Source organism: Neodiprion virginianus, chromosome 3, assembly GCF_021901495.1.
Source record: "Neodiprion virginianus isolate iyNeoVirg1 chromosome 3, iyNeoVirg1.1, whole genome shotgun sequence".
In the NCBI taxonomy this organism is placed as follows: domain Eukaryota; kingdom Metazoa; phylum Arthropoda; class Insecta; order Hymenoptera; family Diprionidae; genus Neodiprion; species Neodiprion virginianus.
Window position 1 is genome coordinate 18,146,796 of NC_060879.1, and position 13,144 is coordinate 18,159,939.

The 13,144-nt window shown below is 33.8% G+C and overlaps 1 protein-coding gene across 1 annotated transcript; it reads left to right on the forward strand.

The window, feature by feature from the left end:
• Nucleotides 1-1,298: 1,298 nt before the first annotated feature.
• Nucleotides 1,299-6,958, forward strand: LOC124299598 (ATPase family AAA domain-containing protein 2-like). The gene is made up of 11 exons (XM_046752866.1): nt 1,299-1,452; nt 1,551-1,699; nt 1,900-2,169; nt 2,360-2,551; nt 2,753-2,934; nt 3,036-3,222; nt 4,073-4,258; nt 4,376-4,514; nt 5,782-5,874; nt 5,961-6,065; nt 6,158-6,958. Exons 1-11 carry the CDS (start codon nt 1,299-1,301, stop codon nt 6,469-6,471), a joined length of 1,971 nt encoding a protein of 656 aa, XP_046608822.1. The 3' UTR covers nt 6,472-6,958.
• The last annotated feature ends 6,186 nt before the right edge of the window (nt 6,959-13,144 follow it).

Genomic DNA, 13,144 nt, shown 5'->3' on the forward strand with positions numbered 1-13,144 from the left:
AAGTACAATAGATTAATTAAACCTGGCAGTGATCAATTTTTCACTCTCGAGAAAGTGAAAAATGAATGATAAATAATAAATATAATAATAGTATTTCTCAGTTTTAACAATGTTTATTGTCTGAAAGTACGAAAACCTGTTTCTTCACGATTAATACGAACCTGAAATAATACATCAACTTGCGCATTGGTTTAAAATGTTAATAAGTTGCTAGCAACAAGACACTTTTGAGAAAAAGATGAAAACGTATATGTAATATCAAATTGTAAGTTTTCATCGATTTATCAACGATTCTTGTGTAGTCCAGTTTTCACTCAATGGTGCTATCTGCTGAAAATCAATTGTTCACTATGTTATGAATAAATTGTGAAAGTGGACTTTGCTGGTTAAGTTGAGGTCTTCCAGCGAACACTGCCGAACAAATTATTAGCTATAAGTATAATTGACGAAAAAACGAGTATCTTAGTTGGAATACCTTCAGAGTTATTATCTACAGTTCACAAATAACTCTCCCTAAAAAGAGTATGCGAATTGTAACAATCGCTAGCAATGTATTTCATTAGCCCCGTCCTCAAACCGATGAACATGTAATAGTTTGATACAACCAGGTACAACAAAGTAGATAACAGCATTAAGCTTACGTAAAAGAACACAATGGTATTTGTAAGTTGTAAAAGACAGAAAAAATATATACTGCCTTATTTATTTTAACTATTAAGTAGACTTTATTGTCGTATGCTCGATATAAATAAAAGAAAACTAAAATTTTCTAACAAAAGACTTTTGTCAAATCCATCTATCACAATTTATTTCACTCAAGATTCTGAAATTCAGTTATACTTCTAAAGTACCATTTCACAATTCTATTCTACTCTTGTAATATTTGTGTTACAGGTTTTTTATCATAATACTTGGTTTGTTTTAAAATCCCTGGTTCAAAGAATATATGCAATCTATTTTACAGCTTTAGATCATAGTAGTCATTGCCAAGAATCTTAATATTTGTCTTTCATTTAGAATTCCCTTCACATGTTTTCAAAATCCCTTGATTGATGAAATGTCAAAAACATGAAATTATATCGTGCAAATACCTAATATTCAGAAATGACATAAATTTCAGTCGAAATTTTGTCAAAAGTTTAAAATATGCCCAAAGAGTACTTTTTAAGTACCATAAACAGTGTATGAAGACCTAATTACATTTATGTTTCATCTCGGTATTATTTTTTTCTCTTTGATTACAAATACCCACGTTGGATATTGTAAAATCATCTAGTGCTTCAACAGTTCAATCGAAAATGGCTAAGGAAAAAGATTTCAGCTGCGTAGGAGGTCTGGAAAAGCATATTCAAATTTTAAAGGAGACAGTTCTGTTTCCTTTGATGTATGGGGATGTTTATGCTAAATTCAATTTAAGACCGCCTCGTGGACTCTTGTTCTATGGCCCCCCAGGTAATACTAAAACTAGATCTGTTCCATTTCATTGCTTCACCTCTAGTTACTATATAATTTTGATGTTTTATTTTCCTTTCTTCCGGTTTATTTGACAGGAACGGGAAAAACTTTGGTAGCTGGTGCTTTGGCCACGGAATGTAGCAGTTCCGAAAGGAAGGTTTCATTCATTTCTCGAAAGGGTTCCGACTGTCTCAGCAAATGGGTTGGCGAAAGTGAAAAAAAGCTGCAGCAAATTTTTCACTCAGTGAGTTTACAATCCAGTTCGTCGTAGCCTGACACTACTATTAACCTGTTTACTAAATGTATTTTCAAACAACGAGTGATAAAGTAGTACATTCCATTGTTCCAGAAATAAAACTGCAGTTATCTTAAAATACTAGAATCCATATTTTTCCACCAAACACTGCAATTCAAGAAATTGAAATTTATCTCTTTGGTTTTTAGGCTTACCAATCCAGGCCATGCATTATTTTCTTTGACGAAGTTGACGGTTTAGCCCCTATTCGCTCTAGTCATCAAGACTATGTACATGCGAGTGTTGTCTCAACTCTTTTAGCATTAATGGATGGCTTAGACAGTAACTCAGAAGTCATAGTAATCGGATCGACAAATCGACTCGATGCAATTGATCCTGCACTGCGGCGTCCTGGGAGATTTGACAAAGAATTGTACTTTCCATTACCTTCATACAATGCGAGGAAGGAAATTCTTGCGGTAACTATTTCCAAACTACTCAATTTTTTTTATGTTCAAACCACGAAAGTGATAATATGGTAGAATTTCAGTTATTATATTGCGCAAGGATTAAAAAATTTTTGAAAATACAATGATCCCTTATTATGCGCAGACTTTCTCTTGTTCTCTTGGCTCTCTTGTTTATAAGTCACTCTTTTAATATCGTTAGGTTCACATAGAAAGCTGGAAACAGAAACCATCGCAAAAGTTTTTGGCATACTTGGCAGCCAAGACTGTAGGATTCTGTGGAAGTGATTTGCAAGCAATATGTGCAGAAGCAGTTATGTGCTGTGTTAGACGAACTTATCCTCAGATTTATACATCTAAGTCGAAATATCAAATAAACGAGAGGTCACTAAAGGTAAATTATTGGCCGATTTGATTCGCTAAAATTTTAGAATTGTAATGTATCACTAGTATACGCTCAATAGTCTGTCGTACTTTGGTTCGGAAAATTGAAAGCATCTGGTATAATTGTAATACAATATAACTAGAACTCATATTTGGAATAGAATTGTACTTGATTTGCTTATAACAACAATATTATTAAATTTCTTAACAGATAGAGAAACAAGACTTTTTGAAAGCTCAGCAAAATATTGTCCCAGCGTCACAGCGAGCTGCAATTACACCAATTAAACGTTTGTCTAGGAGGATTCAACCATTGCTAGAAAATACTTTAACCAACATCATGTTCAGATTAGAAAATCTATGTCCACCAGACATGTTGTCTTCGGATTTAATGTGAGAAAATTGCATGATTAGTTTAGTGATGTATCGATTATAAACTTAATTGAGTATTAGTCGATGCATGATGATGTGAACAACTGGACCTTCAATTTCAGCACTGGAAGAGCTATGTCACGATCGTCCAACTGTCCACGACTACTGCTTACCGGTCTTGATGATTCTCACACTCGTTATTTAGGCCCAGCAATTCTTCATGCCTTAGAACATTTGCCTTGCCATGTTTTGGATATTACGACATTGTTTGAAGTTACAGGTCGCGCGGCAGAGGAAGCCATCATACAAGTAAGACATTTTCTTTGCGCTTTAAAATCCTAAATCATGTAAGTTCGATTAGCTTGTTAGTATTAGCTTACTCGTTTAGTATTCTCCAAGTATTAAAAAAAAACTTATTAACAAAGCTGATACCAACTCACATTTCTCGCTTTTAGTCATTTGCTGCCGATTATCAAGGTATAAAGTTGTGAATTCATTAGCACATGCTTAACTTTTGAACTTGAATCTGTAATAGTAGATTCCTCAGAAACATATCAATGCCCTGCGATGCTGTTGGCATACAATTTTCAAACTCTCTTTGATGATGCCATAAAGAATAGTCAAGTTTTCTGTGAGGTGATAAAAAAAATTGTATTGCACCAGCATTCAAATATTCTGCAGTATTTTCGAGGTTTTTAATGCACTTGTATGTCTATTTTATTCAACTCTTCAGAATTATTTAATTCCTGCAAAGGTTCGACGTTATCTTGTCATATCTATAAAGCATGGAATTTCACGCAAATTTCAATTTGCGAGTTCAATTAATGTAAATAACATCAGAACGAATAAATTTTGAAAGACTACTTGTAAAAAATATCTTTTTCTACAATAATAACGAGGCTTCAAAGAGGGAAGATAAAGATCCACTAATCTAGTAATCACTTTTTTACATTGTAGTAAACATGCGATAAGTCTTACGAATCACTTAACTTTGAGTCACAATTCCGTTCAAAAAGTTACTTTTTGCTTCTGTTTTTACAAGTACTGCAGCTGTTGTTTGTATTGATACTTTTGCTTAACTGTACATAATGTCAACACTGCGAATAATTCTATCAACAATGAGCAGGCATTGATTTATGATTCACATGTAATAAAACAGCGTGTGAAGGAGGCACGCCGTTCCCTTCCATCATTATTATATGTTCCCGAAATCTTGGCTTGGTGGAACCTTGTCGATGAACCAGCTCGAGTTGTCTTTACATCTTTAATGTCGGGTCTGGACAGCTCTGTGTCAATGTTAGTATTGACAACTGCAACTTGTACTCCAAGCACATTACCAAACGAGGTTTGTCCCACTTTTTGAAACGCAACCTTTTCCATAATGATTCGTAATATTCACCCTTGTTTTACACTGTCTTTTTACTATGAATGCTTTATGACCAGTCTTACGTGTTATTTATAGATAAAATCAATTTATGAGTATCAGGGGGAGGTATTTGAAGTTAAAACTCCAGGACCATCGGAACGCCAAGGATTTTTTGAGCAGCTGTATAATCAAGTCAATTCAGGCGTGTGTGGTGCGAGCCACAAGTCCTCTAGCTGTATGTTTTGGATTGGAATATTTCACAAATTATGGGATTATTATTCTTAATTTTCGTTCAGTCATTAAACATATCTCAGCCATTTCCGTAATTTCACGCGTTAAATTGGTTTCTGATCAGAAACCATAAATTTTGTGGTAAACAATGTTAAGGATAAATGGGCTGTACCGTTTTACTCTACAGTTGAGTAAAAAGAAAAAAACCGTTAAAAAATTTGGAGCAACGTTATTAGTGCTGATGTTGGTGCACACTAATGAAATAACATCCTTAGTATATTAAATTAAAAATGATTAAACTCCAGAATTGTGATCAGATTCTAATCTTTTTCGATTGATTTTGCTCGCTGACCAGATTTTCACAAATATCCACAACAAAGTTATAACATGAAGGTGTAATTATCGTCGCTCTTCTGTTAATGTACTGTTCTTACACAAATCAGTTTTCATCCATTCTCAAGATGACTAACTGTAATTTTTTTATCTTTCGAAAATTCGTGAAAATCTTTGTGAAGAACAAACTAAATCAAAACAAATTCTTACCTCATCATATACTACAAAATTTAATCATTTTGAATGTTCTTATTATAAAACTTTTTCTCAAGTTTTCGATATCCTGTGTTATTGGAATTTGCTCGGATTCATTTTTATTACATACATTGGCACAAGTAACGTTGCTGGAGATTTTTACTCAGTTATTTCTTCTATCCAAACTTTTGATTAAGACTATCTGGTTGATTTTTTCTTAAATGCATTATTCGTGTTTAGAAAATAGAAAATATTCGAATGAACAACCAGTGATTTTTTCCGAATACTCCAACACTCCACGGTACTTTTTAATTTCTTTGCTTTGAATTAAAACCGAATTATTCGAATCACTGATATAAGTATAAAAATAATAATTTCAGACACGTAACTTTACAAACTATCACAATTAGATCAAAATTGAGGTAATTGAAATAAAACTCCATTTCATATGATCATCGTTTGTACTTGTGGAAATGTTGTTTGACAGTTTGTTAGCCATGATTGGTTCACTAGAGTGATCATTATTAAAATCAAGTTAAAATTATGAGCATTATGTGTTGTTGTGATTTTTAGTATCAAGCTAAAGATAATCACCATGCTTCTTTTGTAACAGGCTACCATTTTGGCTACCAATGTTTTCAGTTCCATTCATGACATCTCGTCACTTTTTATAATTTAGACCTGTGCCGTAAAGAAATAGACAAATTGTGATTGTTTCAGACATATTATTATCATGTTTACAGCTATAATTGAAATTTTAAAACCGAAGAGAATCAAGTCTAGAAAAACGCCATGCACTATTCAGTCCGTCCATTCAACTGCAGAAGGAAAACCAGGTAAAGCTAAACCTTATTGATGCTGTTTTACTATCATGATAGAATTTTTATTTACGATCAGGATATTTATTTAAAACTATTCGTAGATGTCATCGAAATTGCCCCGCCTAAAAAATTACGGCCAGAAGCTAAATCAAGAAAGAAAATTAATACCGTTCAGTCATTTCATTCTACATTGCCAGTTAAAACAGGTAAGGTGCAAATGACAGCGGTTAATTACTAATGAGTAATCAAGTTCGTTATTCTAGTGTTCAATATTGATATATTTTATGCCGATCAACAGGTGCTATGAAGAGAGAGTTCAATGCGGGAACAGAAGGCTCTCCTTCTAAACGTCAGAAGTTGATAGGATCAGTGGATACAGACCCAAGAAATAAAAATGAACCAAAGAGATTAACAGATGGTCAAATCTCAGAATTGCTACGAAAGACAGTCGGCATCACGCGCGGATGGACAACTCATCAACTAGAAACCCTTTTCTCCGCTCTAGAAGGCCACAGTGAAAAACAAGACAAAGATATGTTCTTAGCCTTCAATGAATGTTTGAGCATATTTCAAGAAACCGAAAAATTGAAAGCCAGGCTGAAAGAAAGTTAAAAAGTATTTGTCGTTACTATGAAGCTTATAAAACTTGGAACTTAGAGTGTGTTTTGTATGATTTATTTCGTAGACCTTGTGTAAGTGTAATAATGTGTAAAACTGTGTAACTTACTAATTGTACTAACGAGCAATATAATATGGTCTGACTTGACACTTCAACGGGTGACCGCAGCGTTGATAGAATTGAGTGAATGTATATTTTGGTGGAAAAATATTTTTAATTTTTGAATTTTGATAATTTTGAACTTTTGAACAAATTTCTGGAAGAATCTAACTATTGTAACCCACTGCAAAACTTACTATAAATGTAATAGAAACACCTACAAACCTTTAGTTAGTACTTATAGTTACCCAAAGATTCGCGTGAATATTACTGCACATATACGTGCAAAAAAAAAGGTTTGTTAACATTGCCAAATACAGCGGTCGTACACGGCACAAGAAATATTCTATTACATCAAATGAATGTGTTTTCACTTGATAACCCATATTGTTGTTATGACCATATTATTTTGAATCAATTAAAATTTCTTTAAATAAGAAAAGAAACATTGTTTTCGCCATATTTGATCGCCGTATTTGCAGGTAAAGTCAACAAATCGTTTCTCTGTCAGTAAGGAATGACATGAAACTTCTTTTTTCCATTCATCCAAAGTCATTTTAGTTCATTACATATTCTTCACATAGTTGCGTGTGTGTTGTTTTCGATAGAGATATTTCACTTTAATCTTCTCAGCAAAACGTTTACGTTTACCCCGCGCTGCTGAAGCTCATCGTACTGTACTTTCTAACTCAGACTTTGAGGATCATTTTAGATTTCATTTGGTAAAGATTGTTTGACTATAAATGTGGGCTAAAAGTAGGGCGAACAAACATAATTGCGCAAATTCTTATTCTCGACTCCATGCAACGAGAAGACTTGTACGTTACACACAAGTGGCCGAACTCCTTTCCAAATACTTCAGTAAAAATTCAAGCCAGCCTCGTATGGAACGTTTGTAACTCCGTTATGTATAATTCACTGTTGGTTTCATGAATACTCAACAACTCTCGGTATTTGGATTGAATTTAACATTGCAATTGAATGAAGAATGTAAAGGAAAAAAAACGTAATTTTATGCAGTATTCATTTATTCTATTACAATAGTAATCTGTGAGTATGACACATTGAATTCTCTAGCAACGGAAGATCGATGATTTGGAAAAAAATACTTTACATTAAAAAAAAATGCACGATTCCGTTTCAACGATCGCCAGAGCCACAATTTTTCGTAATACAGTTTTCTGACTGAAATTGTACTAGCAATAAACGATCAGCACTTGCGTCGAGAGTGAGTTCAATTAGTTGTAAGTTTGATCCTCGGAACTTCTTCGCTATACGAAATCGGTCTTTCATAAAAAAATTCTTTTTGCAGTTTACGTCATTGAAATAATGGGTGGGCAATATACGAGTTTCAGTGCAATTCTTAATCCTCTTATCATACACTCAAAAACAGCAAATTATAGGCGCATTTCTGTTTCATTGTGACTTTACTCCAAGAGACGCCGTAACTTTCAGAATTTTACAGATATTTCATATTTGAAAATATTTTACAAATAAACCCATGGGACAAAAAATGTTCTATCAAATTCGGATTTAAATGTGTGTCGACAGCGCTTTTTAGAGCAAAAATTACCGGAATACTTGTGATGCCAGTTACTCAGCACTGCATGTGTATTTTTAAGATACATAAACGACTGTTCTTCACATTTGCCAAATGAAATATCAGAATTGTTGTTACTTTTATTGCAAAAAATATATTGTTTTTTTTTACTATGATTACCGTCACGTATATAAATCCAAGAGATTACTTTTTTCCGCATGGATCAGACGGTTGCTCGGGAGCATGGCATGGAGAAAAAATTTAGAGACAAGCTTGATCTTGTCGCAAGAAATATGTCACTCGCAACTGCGAAGCTTTGGCGTATCGCTCTCCTCCACGTGTGAGATGATAAACTAAGAATAAAGCATGCGTAGAAACTATTAAATGAAAGTAGCGCGCTTATATGTCATACTTAAGAGGTGTAATTTACTCGACACATGACACGTATCTTACCAAGCCTAAAGTGATATCGAATGCTAGGATGTTTCTGTAAAATAGAGTATCATCCATTGTCGTTACGGACTATTTGCAGCTGTCATAAAAATTTGACTCGCTCTTAAAATTAGAAGTTGGAAATTTTTAATTCCGGTTACTATACAATCCTCAACCATTATCATTTGTTATTTTTTACCAGAAAATTCATGTTCTGGGTAAAAAATTAAAATGAGTTTTCTAGTCGTAACCAGAAAATCTAGTATGTCTTGCTATTCTTTTTTATTATAGTCACTTGTGTTATATTTTCTTGTATAAATATTAGATAGAGAGACTAGTGTAATAATTTGATATTGGTCCAATGATAAATTGATGTCAAGGCCTAATTTGAATGAAACAATGTGGTAAACTAAACAACGAGATTTAATGATGCAACGATCAGAAAGTCTAATACCCACAACTCTAATTACACCAAGTGTTTACTTGTACGGAATTTTCTGTAATTCCAACAGTATTTGAATCGTTATTGTAACGATACCCATTTCACTAAGTATAATAAACAAAATTTTTATTTCTAATTCTTTGTGTCTAATCAGGAGATTGGATTCGGTGTAACTTCGCATTATGTTTTTTTCCAAATGTGGCTTTTCCGTTAAATCCTAGAATATTTTGAATTTTAGCAACAGTGCGCCGTATTTCACGCAACCCGCATATCGTCATCTCAGTAGTAATTTAACGAACTATTTTTTCAGCAATAACATGGCATATTAATAATAATAATAATAATAAGGCGTTTGTTTTGCGCGGGGAACGGGAGGGGACGGATTAGTTTAATAGAACCACCTGCATTCGCACAAGGACAAGAAAATCTGGAGAAAATCTTGCCCAGGGGATTTATTCTCTAACTTTGCGGCTACGTAGCTGCAGAATTCATAATGTCTTTAGGTGGAACAAGTCCAAAAAAGCATTTTGTTCAAAGTCTAGCTGGACTCAGTTCAAATCTTACAATTAGTTTGCCAATTTGGCGCCTGAACGACGTGACCTGTCTTATTCTTGGGAATTGACGCTCTTGGTCTTCATCGACACGCGAGGAATTTGAAGTCAAATCACCACGTTCCGCAATATTGCAGCTATGCGCGACGCTATCTATGGTCGGTTAGACGGTAAGAATCAGAGAATTCATCATATGTATTTGATACTGATCTACAGCTGTGTTTGATGAGTCAAACAGTGCCGCGAACTCAACACACGCGCAATAATAAATGACATTGGAAAAGCTGCAAAAGCATTCTCACTTACAATTAGATGTTTTCTAATTCACGAATTCTTCGGATCCAGCTTGAGAACTTATAATTAGCATTCACCCTGCGTAACATTTTGCAAATTAATTATCATAGCAGAAATACGTCACGCGGACAATCTATTCGATTTTAAATATTCGTTCTTGACCCCATCACCATATTATGATCTGTTCAAATCGTTATATCAACTGCTGTTTATGATATCAAATATGCATCACTGTAAGTTAGTGTAGTTCATAACTTATTATTGGTGTCTATGCCATTGTTCTATTTTCTATTGTAGTTATAGGCCAAGTCCGGTACAGATGCTCCTCCTTAGCGAAAAATATGATAAAAAATTGTTGATTGGCAAAATCAAAATATTTACTACACGGACTTCTTACAGTAACTATTAGATATCAAACAGTACGATAACATTAGTTTTAATCCTCGATCGGCACCCTGGAGTCAAATCGACCCAATCCAAATTTCGATAGTCCGCAGAGTACAAATAACTTTCATAACTTCGGTAATTCGCGTATTAGCAACGGAATTTTCTTAAAAGAAGAAAAAAATAAAAACTATTCTGCTAGCAAATTTATTAGCTGAAGAGTACTTAGGCAATGATTAGTGCATTGGGCTCGGATTCACCCCAAAATGCCACGTACGTTTCATCCCTAAGGTGTACGAAGTAACGGTTAGATCTTTTCAATTGCACGTGTCTGAAAAAAAAAATGTATATACGAACACGTTGCATCAACCATTTCACCCTGAGGGTATGCGTGAGATAGTCTTTTCATGCCTACTTCCGTCCAACAAGCGTTATTGAAGCTAAAATTGAACGTACAATACCCTCAATTTATTTACCTCGATATTCCGACATTCATAGTATACAGTGGGAATCATGACGTAATTATGACACTTACCAGTAAAACATTTGTATCCTGAAAAAGAAACAATTAAAAACCGGTGATTGTTGCAGCTTCTGAAATGCCGTGTTCCATTTAAGCAACGAATAACATCTTAGCATTTCAATGGCAATATCTGATATATATCCTAGAGAATATCGGTGGTCGGCCATCTCTCTGAAGTGAGGCATCTACAGGACTTACCCTATGGATCACCAGTTTTAGCTAATATGCAAAAACATCTATACCGATATACTTATGTAACTTAACGGTGTTACAATAGCTGACGTGGCCTGCTGGACTATAATGTTAAAAGTGACAGCGACACAGAAGCGGAAACGAGAAATGCAAGTCGAAAACGGTGACAGAAAATTAGGAGAAAAACAAATTGAGGGCGAATAAAGTTCCGAGAATTGAAGGAAAATACTGATTTGCTCAACTCGTTATGAGTGAAAATTTTTTTTTTTTAAGTTATTTTGTTATTGAGACATTGTTCTTTTTATGACAATACGAAGACACAATCGATGAATTGGTATTATATGATACGTACACCAAATCTTTTGTGCGAGTCGCTATTATTGCAATTTGAGTATGAAAAACTGCGAAGCACACTTTGAATAAATACCAGATAATTCTTTAATATGCTTAGTTTAGCATTTGCAGTTTCCCACGCAAAACATCAGATTTTGCTGCCAAATTCTTATTTTTCTGTATAATAGTGAAACATCATGATTGAAAGAATATCTCGTACATTTTAAGGGAATTTCTGTGAATTTTTTTAATAGGACAAAGTAAAATTCAAATTTATTTTGTATTTTTAACATGTTAGTCAAAGCTAGTTGCGAGAATAAGGTACTCGTATTTCTAGGTACAATGTGTATTGAGAGACGAGAATTCTGTGTTTTAATTATCAACCAGCCCACAAATTAAATAGTTCCAATTTATCCATCACAGAAATTATAGACAGTTTATACAAGTACCTAGACGCGTTGCTTCAAGAGAAGGGCAAAGAGAAATTTGCAAAGCGCAAAGCAAAGTAGCTATAAATCTGAAGAATTTGTAAACTGTAACGGTAAATTCTGTTTTTTTAACTATCGTATAGGTTCGAATTGTTGATTCTGCTCAGAGTCTCAAGGATGATGAAATATATGTTTTCTAGATAAAGCTGAAGGCTGGTACAAAATACTCGTGAGGCTTCAATTAATGCTACCAACTTTAAATTAGCTCTCAGCTGTTACGTTATATTCTTTAACAAGAAATCGTTTCGTACCATAAAGCAGTTCTTTCTTGCGTATTTTTATGATGCAGTGCGGGTCAAGTCGTCATTCAGTTTTTGAACATGTCATGCAATGCTGTATGAATTCCAGTCACGTGTATTATGAGTTTCTAAGAAATTGAATTCCACGAGTCAAAATATGAATCCATCCCATTCTCTGTGTTTTTTTATTTCATTTAATCAGGAAGTAATTAAGCAATATGAATAAATATCTACGTTGTTCATCCTCGGTGCAGAAGAATTTTTTCAGATAAGAAATGTTTGTAGCGATTAATTCGTGTCATACGGTGAGCTGTTAAAAGTGTAAAGTAAACTACCCAAAAATGAATAGGTTTAATGTTGATTATTTTTTTGGAGAACCTGTAAGGGTAAAAGTTTATGAAACTTGGATATTTTCTTGGGGTCTGTGAATAATGCAAGACTTCGGGTATTTCGATTTTTTAAATAATCCAATTCGCTTTCATATGATTCGAAATTCTCGAATCAATCAGTCGATTTGTTGTGTATTTCTGAATGACAACCATTCGAATTTGTTTATAGTTTAACTTAAAATGTACATACTTCTTTTGATAAATTACATTAAATCCTCTATCAAGACAGAATTTTGAAGATCACGCCTTTTGTTTGCCTACGGACCTTTAAAAGAGGAAAACTTTAGAGAATTCAAGATTTCAAATGAATCATTTGAATATTTGAAACCATGCAATTTGTCAGAATGATTTAAACTATTTTGAATATTATATTCGAACCATGAGAATTATTCAACAAGTCGAATATTCGATTCTATTTTCGATTAGATTTGTTCATTATTCGCTCTCCCTAGTAGTTTGTTAACGTTCTGAAATCGAATTCTTGATTATCCCGTGAGTACGTAATTATGATAATATTCGTTCAGACTATTGAACTGTCAAAAATTACATAAAATATAGACCGCGTGATGTCGAGCGACTGACGTTATCTTCTGATTATTATTCTTCGTCTTGAATTACATAAAGGTAGTCCAGATTCAAAGTTCTTACAGTTTTTATTTTCATCCTTTTTTTTAGCCGTCCAGTTTTCAGGTTGCAGGTTTCTAACGAATCATTAAATGTGTCAAATCTTGAGATCGCAGGTCTTTTCAATCCCGCGAGT

Excerpts from the sequence above, each read along its gene's own strand:
- LOC124299598 (XM_046752866.1), top strand. The coding sequence starts at position 1,299 with ATGGCTAAGGAAAAAGATTTCAGCTGCGTAGGAGGTCTGGAAAAGCAT. Across the intron at positions 3,223-4,072 it reads CAGAGGAAGCCATCATACAA|CGTGTGAAGGAGGCACGCCG; the intron begins GTAAGACATTTT and ends GTAATAAAACAG. Across the intron at positions 4,259-4,375 it reads CAAGCACATTACCAAACGAG|ATAAAATCAATTTATGAGTA; the intron begins GTTTGTCCCACT and ends TGTTATTTATAG.